At 43.5% G+C, this 18,962-nt stretch overlaps 1 protein-coding gene across 1 annotated transcript in view; it reads right to left on the reverse strand.

Moving 5' to 3' along the window:
- Positions 1–2,903: 2,903 nt before the first annotated feature.
- Lrpprc (leucine rich pentatricopeptide repeat containing) overlaps positions 2,904–18,962 on the reverse strand; it is an 88,713-nt gene continuing 72,654 nt past the window's right edge. The window contains exons 31-38 of the mRNA XM_052746451.1: positions 15,746–15,834; positions 12,062–12,263; positions 9,989–10,128; positions 9,748–9,863; positions 7,481–7,555; positions 6,261–6,345; positions 4,900–5,042; positions 2,904–4,518 (exon numbers count right to left, since the gene is read on the reverse strand). Coding sequence (XP_052602411.1) covers positions 4,462–4,518; positions 4,900–5,042; positions 6,261–6,345; positions 7,481–7,555; positions 9,748–9,863; positions 9,989–10,128; positions 12,062–12,263; positions 15,746–15,834 — 907 coding nt within the window. The 3' untranslated portion in view covers positions 2,904–4,461. The remainder of the gene's footprint in view (positions 4,519–4,899; positions 5,043–6,260; positions 6,346–7,480; positions 7,556–9,747; positions 9,864–9,988; positions 10,129–12,061; positions 12,264–15,745; positions 15,835–18,962) is intronic.

The following is an 18,962-nucleotide window of genomic DNA, read 5'->3' on the forward strand; positions in this document are numbered from 1 at the left end:
TTATGTCAAACCCAAGAGGTAGCAGGACCTGTGGCGAAGGGTTCTTCCAACACTCACATTAGTCGTCACTTAGCAGCAACACTTAGCCCAGCACGGGGGACCAGCTTCTCTAGCATAGACCCACCGTGAGGCACAGGGCGGGAGCCAGCTGCAGAGGAAACAAGCTCTTGGGTATTCTGCTGCCGACATAGATGTATTTGGACAACACAGTCAGTGCGCATGCCTGAAATGTTATTTGCGAATAGTCTGCACCAATCTCAACTCAGATGCCACTTGCATTTGATAACTTGGTTCTTCGTCCAGGACGGTCTGGGTGAATAGCTAGGATCGATAGCTTGGTGGCAGAGAAAGAAAAAAGCAGCTTTAGGCTCAAGCCCCAACACTAAAACAAAAGAAAATTCACGGATATGGTCCAGAGCAACATCCTGTGTCCAGGTTAAGGTGGGCGAGTAGGTGGTGTGCGGAGAACAGCAGTGTGTGGGCCCAACAGCTTGTAATTAAAACAGTAACGTCTAAGAAGTGGCTTGAGCTTCCCCAGCACATGCCGCCTGCCCACTGGCTAGGTAACATGCTTGTTTACTGTTTATGTGACAGCCTTTGTCTGTTCGTAGTGTTTTCTCCAAACTGCAGACAGCTCTGCTGTGCCTTCTAAAAAAGCAGGCCTTTGCTTCTGTTAATTCCACTACTGCAGCACAGAATCCCTAGAATCCCAGGATCTGCCTTGAGAACAGTTTCGAGGCTGCCTCCTCCCCGCACAAACATCTGAAGTCATCAACTTATCGGAGATTTTAAATCATGACCCGTTGGCCTCACTGCTTTTTGTGGGCACTTTCATTTTGGAGGAATTCTTGGTCTACTCTCCCAGCTGAGCCATATGTGGGAACCCAAGCATATGGGGAGGAACTGTCCAATGTGCACTAATCAGGCATCTCACAAACAGAACTTGCAAGAGGGGAACATGGCCTTGAGTCCATGTGACTCATTCCAAGAGACCTACTGTGAACTCATCAGGTACATCTTCAGAACACTAGGACACCAGGCCTTGGAAAGAGTACAGAATGGTTGCCAGTGGCTGCCCAGGGCAGGGGCAGTGACTATGCTATGGATGGATCTCAGCCCCAGCCACTGTCCAAGACACGTTGCTGGAGCAGCAAGTCTAGAGTCTAGTCTGTCTTACCTGGCTCTGATGTTCCTATTCTTTATGCAAAAAAAAGAAGCGTCTGCTCCGCATTTGCTAATGCAGCCATTTTCTTTATTTGTACTAAGGCTGCATAATGTGGGCTTTGTAAGTCTGCTGGCCTGAAAGCAGGATACATTTCTAATGGAAACACTCCCACGCATGATTGTACAACAGCAAAGCGATAAATTACCGTGATTGTGGACCTCCTGTGGCTATCAGTCCCACCACACTTGAGGAAATGTTGCTTTTGCTTAGAAATTCTACAAATATGTATTTTTTTTTCAGAAAGGCAAATATTAAATGAAAATTGTGCCGAAAGCCATGAGGAAAAGCATGCAGAATGTACACACACTGCAGACTGGAGACATGAATTATACCAGGAAGAGTCATTTGCAACATAAAGCTCGCTTATAATTCGCTGGGACTCATAATACTTGATAATACTAGGCACTGGTGATTATACCAGGCACTGGGCATTGGATTAAACGGAGGGAATTTTTTTTTTTTTTTTTTTTTACAGTAAGGTTTCCAGGAAGTGGGAACACTGTATTATTGTGAACACTGTACTATGTTTTGTTGTTTAAAGAGTCCAATCTGAAAAGTCAGATTGCCTTATTTTTGTATTCTCATAGGTACTTTTTTATTTTAGTTTTTGAGACAAGGTCTGTGTAGCCATGGTTGGCCTTGAACCCAACACCTACCTGCCCCTACCTCCTGAATGTCGGGATTAAAGGCATGCATAACCACGTCCAGTGGGAACGACTTTAAAAAACATTATTTTACATCCCTTTTGCCTGCATTTAAATGCACCACGGGCATGCAGTGCCCAAGAAGGCCAGAGGGAGTTCTGGAGGAAGAGTTACACACGGCTGGATGATTGTGAGCAATCATATGGGTGCTGGAACTGAACCCAGGACTGTTGCAAGAGCTACCTCTCTAGCCCCAAGGACAAGCCTTTATAGAAAGTCCTGGCCATCTGACTTGGTTAAGGCTCTGACTCTTTGCAAATGGACTTGTTTTCTTACCCTGATAATCAGGCAAGACGTGACATGGCAGTCGGTGTTTAGTGCTAACCACACAGAAGCCATGGGAACTCACAACAGATAATCCAATTCAACGAGATCCTGCAGGTCTGAGGATAGACTATGGAACCAAGAGCCAGAGTTCACAACCTGTCCAGAAGGAACGTGAGATGCATGCAGCCACAGGAGCCTTGGGCAGGTAGTGCTGATGGCTGAGTGAGCATTCCTGGAAAGAATGTGGTACCGAAGATCCTGTGGAATGTGAGTTCTGCAACCATCTCTCCAGAGCTTAGACGTCCGCTCTTCACCGAGTGTCAACACATATCAGAACTACTATTTCCCAATTCTCATTTGTTTGAGACAGTTTCTCCATTTAACCGTGGGTGTCCTATGTAGACCAGGCTAGCCTTGAACTCACAGATTTTCCTGCCTCTGCCTCTAGTGTTGGAGTTAAACGTGTTCGCCATCATACCTAGCTCCATTTCTCAGTTCTTGACAGCTTTGTCCCTCAGAGATCTCAGACACAGTTTATCCTTGGCACAGGTAAGTGGTAAACTCACTGGTTCTCCACAACAAACCAGAAGACCCTGACAAGGAAGCTCCCTACAATGGAGGCCACCACACAACTTCCAAAAATTCAAGACTACAGTCCTGAGTCATCCAATATTTGATAGGATTGAAAAAAAAAAAAAAAAAGGCAGTTGACAAATAGTATATACTTTATTCAGAGAAATTCCCATTTAAATTATATTAGCTTTTGGTACATGAACATACATTACGTATAAATTATACTTTCCAAAAGTTTACAATGATGGTTCCTTTTTAGAATTTGTGACTTTGCTTACTCCATAGTTCTATTTATTTCAAAGTAGATGACACATTGAGGAAGCATTTATAAGCCCACCTAGAATATACAATTATACACTATAAATATTAATATTCAAAATGGGAACAAAAATAGTGGCAGAGGTATTTGAACAAGCAGTCTTCTAAAACATATATTCAGAATGCTAGCTGGGGACTGCTTCAACACCCATCTATCACTCCATGCAGATGTGACTGCACCTCTGGCTTCCAAAGATGACTGTGAAGTCCCCAGTGGGCCCCAAGGCTGTATTTCATCCAGAGGTGTATCAGTGACCATCAGGGAAACTTGAGCTCAATTACTTTGGGCTGGCATGACTGCCGAACTCTGGCGGCTCTGGAGTCACTGGAGACAGGTGTGTAAACAGAGGCTCCTGGCATGCCAGACAGCGGTCCAACCACACATGCAGGCTGTGTGCTGGGTCATGGTGTCTTCCAGGCTGGCTGAGCTTCTGGGTCTTGCAGCTCACTCCACAAAGCCAAACGAACATGGAGCAAAGCTTATCCCAGGATCCCAGGGACACACACACTGGCTTCTCTCCATCAACCTCCACAGGGAGACCCTGGACGAAGGAGGGTCCGTCCCACAGACAGGTAACAGCACAAACCAGAGGCACAAGCCCTACCCTGTGGCAAGGGGGCCTCTTAAACAACGGGAACAGTAGACACCAAATTCAAATAAACGAGGACTACAAATTGGGGGTAATTCTCAAAGAAAACATTCCCAACATTTTTGACAATCATTTCATTCCCAAATATGGGAATGTTGCAAATTACCTTAGAAATGGCAAATTCTCAACTATTTTAAATTTGCTTACTAAATTAAATTAAATTTACTTACATGTAGATCCTAACAAGTGTAAGGGACAATTCAGGGACTACTGTCTATTTTACTTATTCCTATATGAATCATAGATGCACAGCTTGTAAGTTTACAGGAATGGGCTTGGTGTAAGATGTAGCATGTACTAACAAAATCCTGAAATCAAAGGAAGTCAAGACCATGATTCCATGTTAGAAGCTTCTAGAAACAGACATGGGAAGCACTGTGGTGGAAGGAAGAAGGGAGAGGCTATGGAGCTGCAGGCTTGACAACAGCGTGGCCTCTGCTCTCAACAGCTCCCGGGAGAGCAGGGCTGGCCTCGAAGAGGCATCTTAGAGAAAGCGCAAGAAGGCCGTGACTAATCTATGAACTTACTGGTAACAAGTGGACAGTGTATTTACATACAAGAAGACACAAACAAGTTCAGTTTCATTTGTTTATTTTTCCTCAAGTACATTTTAGAAATAACACTTAGATGCAGACACACACACACACACACACACACACACACACACACACACACACACGCACACGCACACACACACACACACTTCCTCTCAGTGCTGCCTTTTTCACGAAGGGCTCTCCCTGGCTTCCTTTAGCTGCTTCACATAAAACTCAAAGCTTTCCTGTGAGGAGACAGAGAAACGACAGACAGTTAGCAGTGAGCTTTGCAGACCCTGAAACCGCAGACCGGTCCGTGTCCACTGGTGCTCCACGGCTGATCGCCTGCTCGGGAAGCCCTTGTGTTTTGTGAAATGCCAAGTTCAAACACCTCAAGTTCTGAGCTAAAGCCAGCACCAGGGCCAAGTCCTAGCTCACGGAGACAAATTCACAGCCGGCTGAAGGTCCGGAACACACCTTGCATTTACCCCAAGGCTATTCCACTCCAGCCCCAGCCCTCCCAAGGTTCTCCACAGAGACCTAGCTCTCGGTCATTAAGGAGTCACCCTGTTTTCTCCTCACAGCCTGAGTGTTCTTAGGCATTTTCTCTCTTAACTAAGACTCACCGGGGGCTCTGTAAAGGGCACGGGCTCGCCAACTTCCTTGAGCAAAGTCGCATAGCGCTTCAGAAACAGCTCATCCAGGTTCACATTCTTTGCTGTCAAGTGCTCGTACAGCGCTCGGGCGGAGGCCACATCTTTGTCTAAGACTGAAGGAGGTGCAGGAGAGAGGTAAACTGCAGGGAAGGGAGCCACCCTTCCCGTCAGCAGCGCCCTTCGCTGCTCAGGCGCTCCAGGATCCAAAGGGACGGATGGCTCCAGTAGGAGGCACTCAGAATCTACAGACTGCCCACTCCCCGACAGGGAAAGGGACAGGGCGGGCGCCCAGTCTGAAGAACATCAATGTCTCCAGATGTACCTCAAGTTCTCAACTATGAAGTACGAGGCTGTGAGGAGAGCGGGGATTAAGCAGAAGCTGCTGAAGCTCAGCCACTTTCTCTGTGTGCCCCTTTGCTCCCCCACCCCCAGGCCCTCATTCTTTGCCTCCTCCTGTCTAGGGCCCCTGGCCTGCTCTGAAGTCTAGTGGACTTCTTTCTCCCCGTCTGGCCCACCACAGCAGGGCCTGTTTTATGCATTTGATACTCTATGTTACGGATCTAAGGAGGTCTAGGATTTCAGCACTTTGGAAAGACTGCAAGGCTGCCGTGGAAACAAAGGCTATTCCCTAGTTCTGACTGCTAAGTCCAGTGCTCTACCAGACTCTTTCCTGACTGCACGGAGCAAGGCTGTGAGTGGCACATGGACAGGGCACCATGGCGTGGAGATGGCAGACAGCATTTTATCTTCCTAGTGAGACACTTTGAGACTGTCTGACAGGGAGGAAACAAGGAAGAAAAGACTGAACTCCAGAGGGGACGGGAGGCGACCCCCATGACAGTGGTGGGAAGTGGGAGGGGACCGAAGGAGCACAGAGCAAACAGGAGGCCAGCACCTTGGCCTTGCAGGCAAGGGCTGGTGGAGAAGGTGCTGGTCCCTAACTCCACCTATCTGGACCTCTATGAAGGTGTTTAGGGTTATTTTTATCCTTAAAGCTCTAGGAATAAATAACTTCATACTTTTCTCCTAGTTTAAAAACATGGGGCTGGAGAGATGGCTCGGCAGTTAAGAGCACTTGACTGCTCTTCTAGAGGTCCCGAGTCCAGTGACCAGTGTCCGCATGGTGGCTCACAGGCATCTGTAACGGGACCTGATGCCCTCTTCTGGAGTGCAAAGAATGAAGACTCCTCACATATATAAAAATCAAAACATTCTAGCGCTAAGTGAGTAATTATCTAAAATTTAGGATTACTCCTTTGAGCTGGACTCACAGTTGACTATATTTAGAATATTTACATTACTGACTAAGGTAGTATGGTTAAGTTTATTACCAAAGCTCTTCATGCTGCAAGAATATGCTTCTCTCTTTTCACGTAATTCAGGAATCAATTCTAACAAAGTCTTCAGAACTGGGGCCTAGGAAGGTAAGCAAAGACAACAAACTCCTAAGAGCTTTAAAAATCACTAATATAACAGCACTAAGATAATCACAACACAGTCAATCCCTCAGCCACCTGTGTGCACGCCTGTGTATCTCAGCATCTGGTGTTAATCCAATAAATCATAGCCAGATAAAACCCATCATTTTCAATAATTAGTGGCATTTCATTTACATTTGTGGGTGTTTTAAAAAATACATGTAAATAATAAAATCAAAGCATTAAATGCTCTCTTTTTCAACTGTTAACTTATCACAAAGTTGTAAGATCTCAAGGGTAAAAGAAATAATGGCTGTATTTTTGGTTTTGTTTTTTCTGTGTAGCTCTGGCTGTCCTGGAACTTGCTTTACGGACCAGGCTGGCCTCAAAACTCAGAGATCCCCCTGCCTCTGCCTCCCAGTGCTGAGATAAAAGGCATGAGCCACCACCGCCTGGTAACAGTTGTATTTCAACATTAAAAAAAAAAAAAATCAGGATAAAATGTGAAGATTCAAAAATTCTGCAGGGTCCCCTCGTTGGTCCATGAAGAATGTATTCCTAGGATTTCACTGAGCACTTGGAGGGCTGCTGCAAAAGCTCGTCCTATTTACTGGAGAGAAGATGGAACCTCCCCCACTGAGTGAAAGGAGATCAGCGATGAATTCCATGTATTTCCAACCCCTTCTCACCTAACCAGAGCGCAATCCAGCTTAATTAAGTGCGGACTGCTAACGGCACTGTGGCCAGCACTTAAAAATCCCAACTCCTCCTTTAGCATATTCATGTAGTCAAACCAAATCTAGATCCACATCTTTCCTGAACTCCTTCTTGTCCCATCTCTCGAGGCACGAGGAGGCTCCAGCCAGCCCTGGGCACACACTAAGCAAGCTCTCCCAGTGAACTATACTCCAGCACCAAAAAAAGGGGGGGGAATGGTTCTTAGACACACACACACACACACACACACACACACACACGGCCCAACTTTAAAAAGAAGCCAAATAAACAGAAACGTCTTCCACTTCCACTCATTTCTGGTGTTTTCAGGTAAGGTGCTGAGCCAGGAAGCGAGTTAAGGCAGAACAGGAGCGTCTGTCTCACAGAGCCGCTAGCAGGGAAGCACAGTACAGTACCTTTCCCGGTCTCTGAGCACTCCTGAGACAGAACACCAACAAAATTGGGCTTTGCTCGGCAATGGCCCCACATCTCTGAAAAGGAAAACATCGTTCAGTCAATGAAGGCTCTAAATAAGCAGATCCAAGTGAATACTCCCAGTCAAGGAAGTTCACAACAGCAGCAGCAGCAGCAGCAGCAGCAGCAGCGCTGTATCATTCCCACAGGAGAGGCTGCCGGGCAGCCAGGCTTATTTAGGCACGAGGGGACAGCTGAGGGCTGTGCCCAGCCCTGGAGAGGGTGCTTCTTTGCGTCCAAGGATGAAGTTTGTTTAAAAAGAAAAGGGAAAAATTAAACTAATGCTTCAACAACCACAGAACAAGGCTTAGGACTGCAAAGGAAGAGGAAAAAAGAAACACGATTCCTCTCCAATTATTCTGCCAAGCATTCACAAGTGAGCTAGGGATCATAAGGTTAATTCTACATTTAATAAGGTGTCAGGGAGATAACTGCTCATTTCTTTATAAAAATTAAAATGTACAAAGCACGTTCTCTTTAAAGTATAATTACCTACACTTATGCATACAAAAGGACCGATTTCAATCTCTCCATTTTATAAAAGGCTTTCATTGCAACAGACAGCCAGTGCTTGAGAAAGAGACAAAAGTTAAGCTAAAAAAAAGTTTATATGACAGACCAGATAAATCAAGTGTCTATCCAATCTTGGATGCTTTAGTCAAATCAAATATGGCAAGACAATATTTTAGTTTATACTCATTGCAGATGTCATCCTCTAAGTTTCTAAAGCACATTGTTCATTCAAAGCTTTAAAACACTGTCAGTGCTAAGATGAATAGTGTAAAAAGAACTTCTGTGGACTCGCAGAACATTTACATTATAAACTGATGTTTTCGACATCTGGGAATCAAACGCTCCTCACTAAAGCGGGCAAAAACACCACTTTACTGTTTGGCAAGCAGGTAAAGGATGGGGCTGCTGTCGGATCAGCACTCAGCCACCAAGAGCTGCGAGGCCTGGCCCGCGGCTAGAGGCTGCTCTGGCTGCCAGCAATTCTGCTTCTATGGAAGATGGGAGAGGAAGCAAGTGCCTCTTCTGGAGAACAATCGAAAGAGCGCGTTCACGGTGAAAAACCATTCCACGTGTAACTAGGTCACGGTGCTTACAGCCCTTGGTGGTTAGCTGCATAAGCAGGAAGAAAAATCCTAAGGACATTCAAGAGAGAACAATGGAGATTCCAAAATTCCCACCATCAATCTCCCACAAAGAGAAGTAAATGAACCACACCAAAGAGGAAACACTTCAGAAAGCAGAAGCAGTTTTCATTTTCATGTAACTGTTAACTCAGAGGAAAAGGTCCAGACACGCCTTTGCAAAGTGGCTTGGGTTGTGCTGCCAAGCTAGACGAACTTGGATCCACCATGGAGCTCAAGCCAAGGGGTACTGCATCACCTCCCCATCTCCTCCTTAAGACACCTCACAGCTGGTAGGAACGTAAGTGAATCCAACACTATTTACTATCAGAATTGGTCCCAGGCCTCACTTTGACACAGGGAGTCTACACAAACACAGTCGCTGGCAGATCACCGTGACTGTTTGACTGCCACCTGCTGGGAAGGGGCTCCCCAGTGGAGCCTGTTTGTGTACACTGCCACAGCAGCTTGATCCCCCACCGCTCCGTGCCGCGCAATCGGCGCAGCTTTCTATTTAGAGCTGTTAAAACGGCATGAATACGGTTGTCTCTTTTTCCTCAAGATTGCTAATTTAACTGAGAGTGCGGGCCACAGAGACCTGCATTTGTCATTTCATGTGTCTGTGACACCTAAGTGAATAGAAAGCAAATTCAACTCTTAATAAACCTTCAATAAGGCACTGAGAATGTTTGAGTATTCAAGTGAGAAGCTGTACATGGAAAGCAAACATTTCCTACTTCTTGTTTGCAAACTGTGTTGCCATGGTGATGCACAGTATTTAGAGCATTACAGAAATTAGGAAATCAAAGGAATTGTTGCTTTGCATTACCCGTCTTCACAGAAACATTCATCCTGTTTTTCCACCGATGCCTATCTTAATTACAAGGATACTTCCAGCTCTACCTGACATCTTTAGAATTGACAACCTACTGCCCAGTCTTGCTATGCAATCTTGATTTACACTGAATTCCTGGGTCCCATCCAGCAGGAGTGTCCTCCAGCTCCAGGCTGCCCCTCACACTCCTGTCTACTCTTCTGTTTACTTCCCATAAGCCACAAGCCCCATGAGTCTTTACCTCTAAGAGAGCTCTGGCCTCATCCACCTTGCCTGAATCCACAAGCTGCAGGAAGAGATCAGTGACGGGCTTGTAAAGTGCAAACTGATTGGCCAATCTCTCAGACATGATGCTTACTGCAAGGAAAATAGGTAAGGAAAAGCTTTCATTGAAACAGGGCTGACTCACTCGCCAAAGAAACCTGCCCAATCTCCCCAAAGAAAAGGTGGCTTCTATGCTCTATAACAAGCCGACAACTTACACTGCTCTAATGCTGGCTCCATCTGTTCTTCTATTACTTTTCTGAATAAATAGGACAGGCCAAAGTACTGGCGTTCTACGGTTTGACTCTCCGAAGTAAGCATGTGTTCAATATTTTCTATGGCGACACCTATGTTATTACTGTAAAAGAAAACAATTATAATGAAATATTTGCTTCTACAAAAATTGCAGCTAGTTCTAGTCAGAAATTAATTCATGTGGGCACTCATGCAAATACTTCAGAAAAAGGGAACTGTATTTACAAGCAACCCGATTCATAACAATAAGTTTTCAAAGCACATCATGTCACATGACCCAGTGAGGTCAGGTGACAACCGCCACGGAGTGGCTCACATGATGGGGCACTTGTTTTAAAAAACAGTGTTTGAGAGACAAGACCAAACTGGATTTATCTTGAATATTTAATTTGATTTTGCAGTTCACTGGATATAAAATGCGATTGTTTTGGCTTTATAAACCATAATGAGCACTAGTGTGTGAAGCAAAGACAATACATAACATTTAGAGATTAAAAAAAATAAAAAGATCACATAGTCAAAAAGTTATCTTCATGGCTAACAGTCATGGGGATTTCTTTGTGTCAGGTACCATATTTGGAAAAAAATCACTACTAGAATCCTCAGAAAAGTGTACCTTTACACTTTACTTTGGGAGGAAAAAAGAAATTCCCTGTCCTTCCTGAACAAAGCAGGAAAAAAATATGCTTCTGACTGTCATTTTGTAAGCCGACCCACGGCTGGTGTTTTGTGGTTATAATGTGGTGCCGGAAATCAATTCATGTTGAAATTATTACATTAAAAATAAGAACTCTAATTAAAAATGAATATCTGTTAGATCTTTCTTATGAGTTTAGGTAAAAAAAATATTTTCAAGTGATTAAAAACATGTTTTCCACATCATAAAAAATAATATATTGTAACTTTAAAATAAATGCTCACCTAGCTCTCACATAGATCTAATTTTAAAACATGACATTTTTCTTACTAAAAAGAAAGTTTGAGCCGGGCGGTGGTGGCACGCGCCTTTAATCCCAGCACTCGGGAGGCAGAGCCAGGCGGATCTCTGTGAGTTCGAGGCCAGCCTGGGCTACCAAGTGAGTTCCAGGAAAGGCGCAAAGCTACACAGAGAAACCCTGTCTTGAAAAACCAAAAAAACAAAAGAAAGAAAGTTTGAAAACTGAACTCAGGGCCTCTGGAAGAGCTACAAGAGCTCATAAGCACTGAGCCATCTCTCCAGGCCATGGGAAATAGTTTTAAAGGTTAAAATCAAAACTTTTTTTTGCTAAAAGAAATAGGAATAAACAAACAAACCACCCTTACAAAACAGCATTTTAATATATCCATACATCCAACGCTGACTATAAAGATTTCCCTCAAAGTGTTACGAATATCAATTCTAGAGTTATTCTTAGGACTTTTTTCTGAGAAAGGTTTCATTACATAGCCCAGATTGTCATCAAGCATGGGATCCTCCTGCCTCAGCCTCCTGAGTTCTGGGATCACGGACCTGAATCATTATGTTCAATCTTCTAGCAAGGTCACATGTACAAAGCACTGGGATCAAAGGGGTGTGAGACCACCACCTGGCAGAAATGAGCATTTTTCCGAAGTTTTGCAGGTCTTGTTTCACTATGCCAGCAGTGTGCTGAGACTCTAAAGAATTGCTGACTAGGGAATGAAATCGCTTTAATTTCTGTAAATGAAGTGTTTTGATAACAAGACACACACACACACATACACACACACACATACACACACGTGTATATTTTATACACATGTACATATTTCATATACATAAGTATACATGAGCACACACACTTGTACATAACATACATTCTATATATATGTGAGTTAGCAACTGTGGAGTATATTTTATGAATGATAAATGTTTAGTCTAAGATTTAAAGATAAAAAACATTTGAACATATCATTAGTTTTAATAGTAAATAATCTCCATAATTAGGATAGAAAATTTCCTGTGTTGACATGGCTTCCAAAGGTGCCAGAACAACAAAGACATTTTTAAAGGTGTTATTGGAGATGAAAACACTCACTTCTTCATCTGGGCCAAAGCAATGTTATTGATGAAAACCATACTGGAGAGTCCAACCGTGTCGAGTCCGTTTACCATCTTCTGAACGGCCTCTATGCTTTCCAGGTCACCCTTCAAGGCAAAGGCCTGGACGAGGCGGGTGACGGCTACTTTAGACGGAATCTGCCCCAGATCCAAGGCTGCCTTCAGAGTTGCTAGAGCCGCTAGAACGGAGAGCAGAGGACTGAGCTTTCTTAAATGACCCCCACTGACTTTAACACATCCTGAGAACTAGCTTTTAGACATCAAATGGCTAAATACAAAAAAAAATGAATAATTCACTCTAGATTACAGAAAACATTAATACTTCATGAAAGTCTTTATTACTGACACATCTGGCTGTAAAGTACAAAAGAGGGGCAAACTTCCTGTCAGGAAGAAGGAAGTGTTATTGACAACGGGAGTCCCATTCAGGGGTACTATTTCATGACTAATCAAGGAAGGTGACAAGTTCTGAAAAGTACAAATAAGGAAGAACATTTTTAAACTAAAGAACCGATAAACAAAACAAAACAAAACAAAAAACAAAAACAACAAAAACCAAAAAATAAGTAACTTCTGCTCACGTTAATAATTGCCTAGATTTTACTAAATCAAAGCACACATAATTATCAAAAACTTTTAACATCTCATGTTTTCTTGACAACGGTCCAGACAGGATGGAATCACACACACCAGCCGAGCTCAAATTCCACATTAACAGATTTCTTTCACACAATTAGGCTACTTGCAGATACTTGCTGCATTTAGTTTTCAAAGAAAACAAAGCTCATTCAACTCCTAAGGCCACAGGCAAGGGGGTTTTGTTTGGGAAAACGCTCACAATTACAAGTACTTGGTTATGGATAAATATGGAATGCCTTTCTAATTTACAGACTCACATGCAAGTGTGGTGAAATCCTTGTATTAAATAAGGTGGTCGATGTTAGGGGCTGCACCAATACTTAGCATAACAATCACCTTTACCACCACTGAAGAAACTTCCCTGCTTGGTAGCAATTCAAGCACTGTAGCCTAGACAAAGCTAAGGCTCTCTAGGCAGCCTCCAGAATGAGAGCAGCTTATCTTCACATGGGAAGGGAAAGGGTAGTAATTAAACAGTCTATTAAAAACAATACAGTAAAAGACACGATCAATTTAGTCTTCTTTACTGAATAAACTATTATAATTTCAAATTTACACATGACACCAGACCACTGACTGTCAAGTACAGAAAAAGGAAAATAGTTTAAAAAGCGGTAAGATGTTACAAATATGTACGCACATACCGGGAAAAACTGCCTCTATTCTATCTTAAAAATGTGATCCACAGAAAATCAGCTCGTTCCTATCTTGTTAAAGGGTGGTCATCTACAGACAACTGTGCTCAAATATCCTTGGTACCCAAGCCCGTTGTAGGGAAGAGCCTGCCGCTAGGGAGTGAAGTTAACGGAAAGGAGAGGAGGATGGTGGCCCAGACGGATTAAGCATTTACCACGATGCAGGGGTGGATCAGATTAGAAGCCATACTCAAAGACCCTCCTGAACCAATCTTACCAGCGCCTGCTGAGGCCCCGGCTAAGAAGTCACAGCGCTAGATGCCAACCGAAGCCCCCACCCCGATACAGGGGCTGACCTAGGGTACAGGAGGGGGCAGGGCAGGGCAGGGCAAGCAGTCTGTGTCTATCCAAGGGGAATAAGAGAGCTTATGATCTAAACCATGCCACAAAATCTGCCGTCTGTCCCAGGGAGGACCTAAGGAACACTAAGAATGAACACCAATGAATCACATCCCTCTTCCCCAAGTCTTCTCTATCTCTCAATTCCAACATTTCTCTTAATTATTCTCTAGTAATACTGAGTACACTGCTACACAGTTATTAATAGTCTACAAAAGTCTTAGTTTATAAGTTACTGTAAGATTTAATTGGCTACTTTACTACCATGGGTAAGTTTGGTTAAAATAAGGTTGAAAGAGGGGCAGATCCGAAAGACTGAAGCACATCAGGGCAAATGCGGACAGACAGCGGCTAAACCATTCCCGCCCTGGTGAGCACCGCCCTGGTGAGCACCGCCCTGGTGAGCACCGCACGTCTTCAGCACAGTCTGGTGAGGCTTGGGCAGCGAGGGCTGCTGGGTGGAAGTGGAAGGAGGGGTCAGGGGCTCGCGTGTGCAAACATCTGAGAACAGACAAGATACCACACCAAATATGTCCTTGGGATTTTCATGGGCACCCAGTAAAGGCTGGGAATCAGTAAAAAGCCTTAGGTCTAAACTGAAATCTTTCAGTTAAAATTAAAAAGTCTTGTTCTTTGTGGCTACAGAAACATCAGCTATTTAAAATTTTCACAAGGAGCAGATTTTAATTCCCTCTTTGTTTCTCTGAGACAGCCTAACTCTGAAGCCTAGTGTCTTGGCAGTCCAGGCTGGTCTCAATCCTGAACAATCTTCCTGCCTTGGCCTCTCATAGGCTAGGATTACAGTGTGCACCACCATGCCCAGTTAAATTTTTCATGTCTTAAAATCTAAATGAAAAATAAACCTCACAAAATCATTTCTATCGAAAACAAAAACCTTCAAGATTTTAAAAACAAGCCTTATCACACCTCCCAATTACAACTCAAGCCTGTCCGAGACTGGGGGCGTGTACGGAGTGCCTGTGGAAACTCACTTAGGAATTCAGGCACCGTCAGTTAGGAAGACAGCTGAGGACCAGCAGGCTTAGGTACTGTAAGCAACACTGAGGCTGAGCAATTACAGTCTCCTCTGAGGAGACGGAAGATCACTACGTGAGAACTGCAGAGCAAGGAGGGGCATCCTTACAGCAGCCTGGGGAAGGAACGAGAATCACTTCTAACCTCAGTGTCTCCTTGATGTGGCAGCTGGGGTTGCCCTACTGAACAAAATTCAAACGTGGAAGTTAACTGAAAAGCTACTTGCCTAACTTCAAGAGTCAAAACTGTCCCCTTGAGAGCTAACCTATCCCACTGGAAACCCAGAACAGCCTCCACGGAACCACCAGCTCCCACATCCCAATCCTCGTCAAAGTCGCCTCCACACCTTCCCAGTGTTACCCTCTCCACACTCATCTAAAAAGTCGATCCCAAACAAACACTGCATTGTACTGCTGTTGGTATTATGAACTATTAAAAAAGTATTGGATTAGGTTTAAAAAAAATCAATATTACAATCATTTGGTGCACAATCCCACACACTTAACACTCAATTTAACTCATTTGCTATCTCATATACAACCAACACAACACGCAAGAAATAACTGCTGGGAATTGTTTCAGACCGCCAAAGTATGTTAATTTCCAAAGCAAAATGACTTGTGCTGTAAATCTGAACGCACTTGAAAGCCTGCACTTTCTCGTGCTGGAACACAAATTTTGCATGTCTGAAGAGCGGTGATTCATCTTAAGAAAACCCATCTTGTGTTAAATGGAATGGAAACTGGACTAAGTGGTCAGATGACAAGCACATTCATATTCACGCTGTATTATAAATGCATGTACAGTAATTTACGTCTCTCAGCTACCACAAAAGGCTCTTGATAAGCAGGTAATTTGCTAAATGGACTCCTTTATCCAAGTATTCGAAGGGCGTTACAAGAAAAATCTGCAGAGGCATTAATGTGACGTAAAGGTCAAGCATTGTGACATACCTTTCAAATAATCCCGCCTAACTTGCGTTATGATGAGGAGGCTGTTGGCAGCATCGTTCAGTGTGAAGCCCTTGATGTGGGTCTCGGCGCTAAAAGAAGCAGACATTTAGAAAGGAATTACTGACATGCTTCTGATACGATAATAAATGGTTGAGCACCAAGGTGAAATTATAAAAACTACTGTTCGTATGTTAAAAATATTGCTGCAAAATATCGACCTGGAGACAGCTTTTGTGTTATCCTGTCAATGGTTATAGAAGGATAATTTTTTTTTGCATTCTGACAGATGACAAAGTTGGAAATGAGCAACAAAAGAAACAAAGTACAAGATTTTTTTAAACAATCGGTTCAGATTCTTGAGTGCTGACATATTAGGGTGACTAGAATAACCGCGTGCCCTGCATTGTTCGCTGCACCCAGGCTGGATCCCCTCTCTCCTCTCTCTTCTCTCTCTTCTCTCTCTCTCTCTCTCTCTCTCTCTCTCTCTCCTCTCTCTGCCCCCCCCCATTATAAAATGTAAAACTATTCTTCCAGCAACAAAAATGAACATTTTATTTTCAGCACTGTATACTTAACATACAAACTAAAGCATATTGCTAACCAACACCATATCATTTGGTTAATTCTCAAATTTCTGTCATCTAGATTCAGTTTTTAAAGCTTTTAAACAGAGCATAGAACCAAAACCACTGTTACGCTAAAATTTAAAAATTCCACATAACCAGACTAAAAAACAAACTTCCTAACTTTTTAAAAACTTAAGAGCAAAACCAGCTTTACTTAGCACCAAATCCTAGAGGATTAACCAAAACCAAATAAAAACAAACAAAACCCTAACCGGAAATGGTTTGTTTGCTGCACTGTTTGGACATCTCTTGTGATGAAATTTTAGCATCCTTAATGCCTCTGAGCTGAACTCGATTAGGAAATAGTCACAGGTCACAAGGAGCAAGAGCGATCGGGGCCACTTGCCAAATGGCTCAGCAGTGACCTCGCTGTCAATGCTCCATGCTTTGCTGACACAGCCTAAAAACCTGAGCACAGGACAAGAGAAGCGGGACCACTATTCCTATCAATCCAAGACACCACGCCGAGCTCATCTTCTCAGTCACTCCGGCATCAAAGGCTCACCCTGCAGTCTCTGGACGTAGACTCCTTGCACCCCCAACAACCCCACAGCCATTCATTTTGATTTCCCCCCTTTGTCCCATCTGTCAAAGCTCCTAAGTCAACAACTCCTATGTGAGACTACCCGCTTAAAGGACTTGCTTTCTCAACGGGCAGCATGATTAAATAAAAATCTCACCTCTCACACCAATATTATTATACCATATTCACTTCAGAGTATCATTTACAGCCGGGTGGTGGCACATGCCTTTCTTTAGTCCTGGCACTTGGGAGGCAGAGGCAGGTGGATCGCTGAGTTCCAGGCCAGCCTAGTCTACAGAGTGAGTTCCATGACAGCTATAGCTACACAGAGAAACCTCATCTTGAAACAACAACAACAACAACAAAACCCAACCAAACAAAAAAAAGAGTATTACTTACAATTTAAAACCAGCCTGGCATGTTAACTCAAGACTTTAATCCTAGCACTCAGGAGGCAGAGGCAGGTAGAGCTCTGTAAGGTCAAGACTAGCCTGGTCTATAAAGAGAACACCAGGCCACCAAGGGCAACACAGTGAAAAAAACTGTAAAAAAAACCAAACCAAACCACCAACAAACCCCCAAAATAACAACAACAAAAAAGCCATCTAAAATAAGATGATAAATCTTGTCTCTTAACTGACAACAATAAGCAACGAGCCTTTTGAAAACACGTAACATCATTTACTACTCTTCAAGAGTTCCCTGTGTTTGTTACAAATCCGAACGGAAGTTGAGGTTAGTTTCAGGAAGAAAGTTCCCCATCTATTGTATACAAGAGGACCAAGCACAAGGAAAATGTACTCTAATCTGCCCAAGACAGAAAAAGCACAGTCACTCACAGAACCTTTGATTGGGATCTTTCAGACAACACAAAGAAATTGAATTTTGGATCCTAATCTTCAGTCTTATTTTTCAGTTGCCAAACAAAACTTTCAGTTAAACAACCATTCCCTTCTCTTCTCTATGCTATTCAATGGGGTCAGCCACTAGCCACAGACAATATGCAATTAATTATATTTCATTTTACACATTTAAACAGCCACATTAAGGCTGGTGGGTCCTGAAGTGGGCTGCACAGAATTTCAGACTTTTTGTTTTTGGAACTGTCAAAATAAAGAAAAAAAAGCATATGCATCACACAGTTTACCACTAACAGCAAATATTAATCTTTCTCAACTAAAGAAGACCGTAGTTCAAGGAACATTCCCTATTTTCAGAGCAATGAATGGACTAATGCTGCTACTTATGCCATTCAGAGGGACAAAAACTGACCAGCCCACTGAAAAGAAGACACACTTAGCAGGTTTCTAGACAGACAGACACCGGAGCCAGGGAGAACAAGAGAAAGTGAGCACCGTTCTCACGGGGAAAGCAGGGCTGGTGGGAAGTGAGTCTCAGCTCCCTACGAAAGCCATTTAGTACTTGTTCTCAGAGACTCAGATTCGCTTAGGATAGTACCCTGGACAGAGTAAGAATGTTACAGGCTATGGCAGCCTGTATGGTGGTTACCACAATAAAATCAAGTGACCTGCACAAAATCATTATTAAAATAAAAAAAAAAAAGATAAAAAATCACTTTTATACTTATTTGTGTGTGTGTGAATGTGCATGTATGTGGGCACACACAATCTATGGAGGTCAAAGGTCAACTTTCCTTCCACCAAGTGAGTCTGAGGCTGTCAGCCTTTACACGCTGAGCCTCCTTGCTGGCCCAGCCAATGATTTTTCACTCTTAACAGCCGATACAGATGTGGGAGGGGAAAAGACAGCCAGAAAATGAATCCAAAGAAGTTAACATGACATGCTTCCAGTAACACAATTAACTGGAAATTATTCCCAATCCAAGGGCTGTCCTGGAACTCTCTCTGTAGACCAGGCCGGCCTTGAACTCACAGAAATCCATCTGTTTCTGCCTCCTGAGCACTGGAATTAAAGGTGTGCACCACCACCTGGCTCTTTCAGGAAAGGTACCCAAGGCAGGTTTCACCCAGGTCATTTTATTGGTTCAAGATTAAGGCTGTATAACCAATCCCGTTAAAGGACCTGGCTCTTGGATTCTCTTGGGTCC

This window comes from Peromyscus californicus, unplaced genomic scaffold, assembly GCF_007827085.1.
Source record: "Peromyscus californicus insignis strain IS unplaced genomic scaffold, ASM782708v3 Scaffold_1__1_contigs__length_55948999, whole genome shotgun sequence".
NCBI lineage: Eukaryota > Metazoa > Chordata > Mammalia > Rodentia > Cricetidae > Peromyscus > Peromyscus californicus.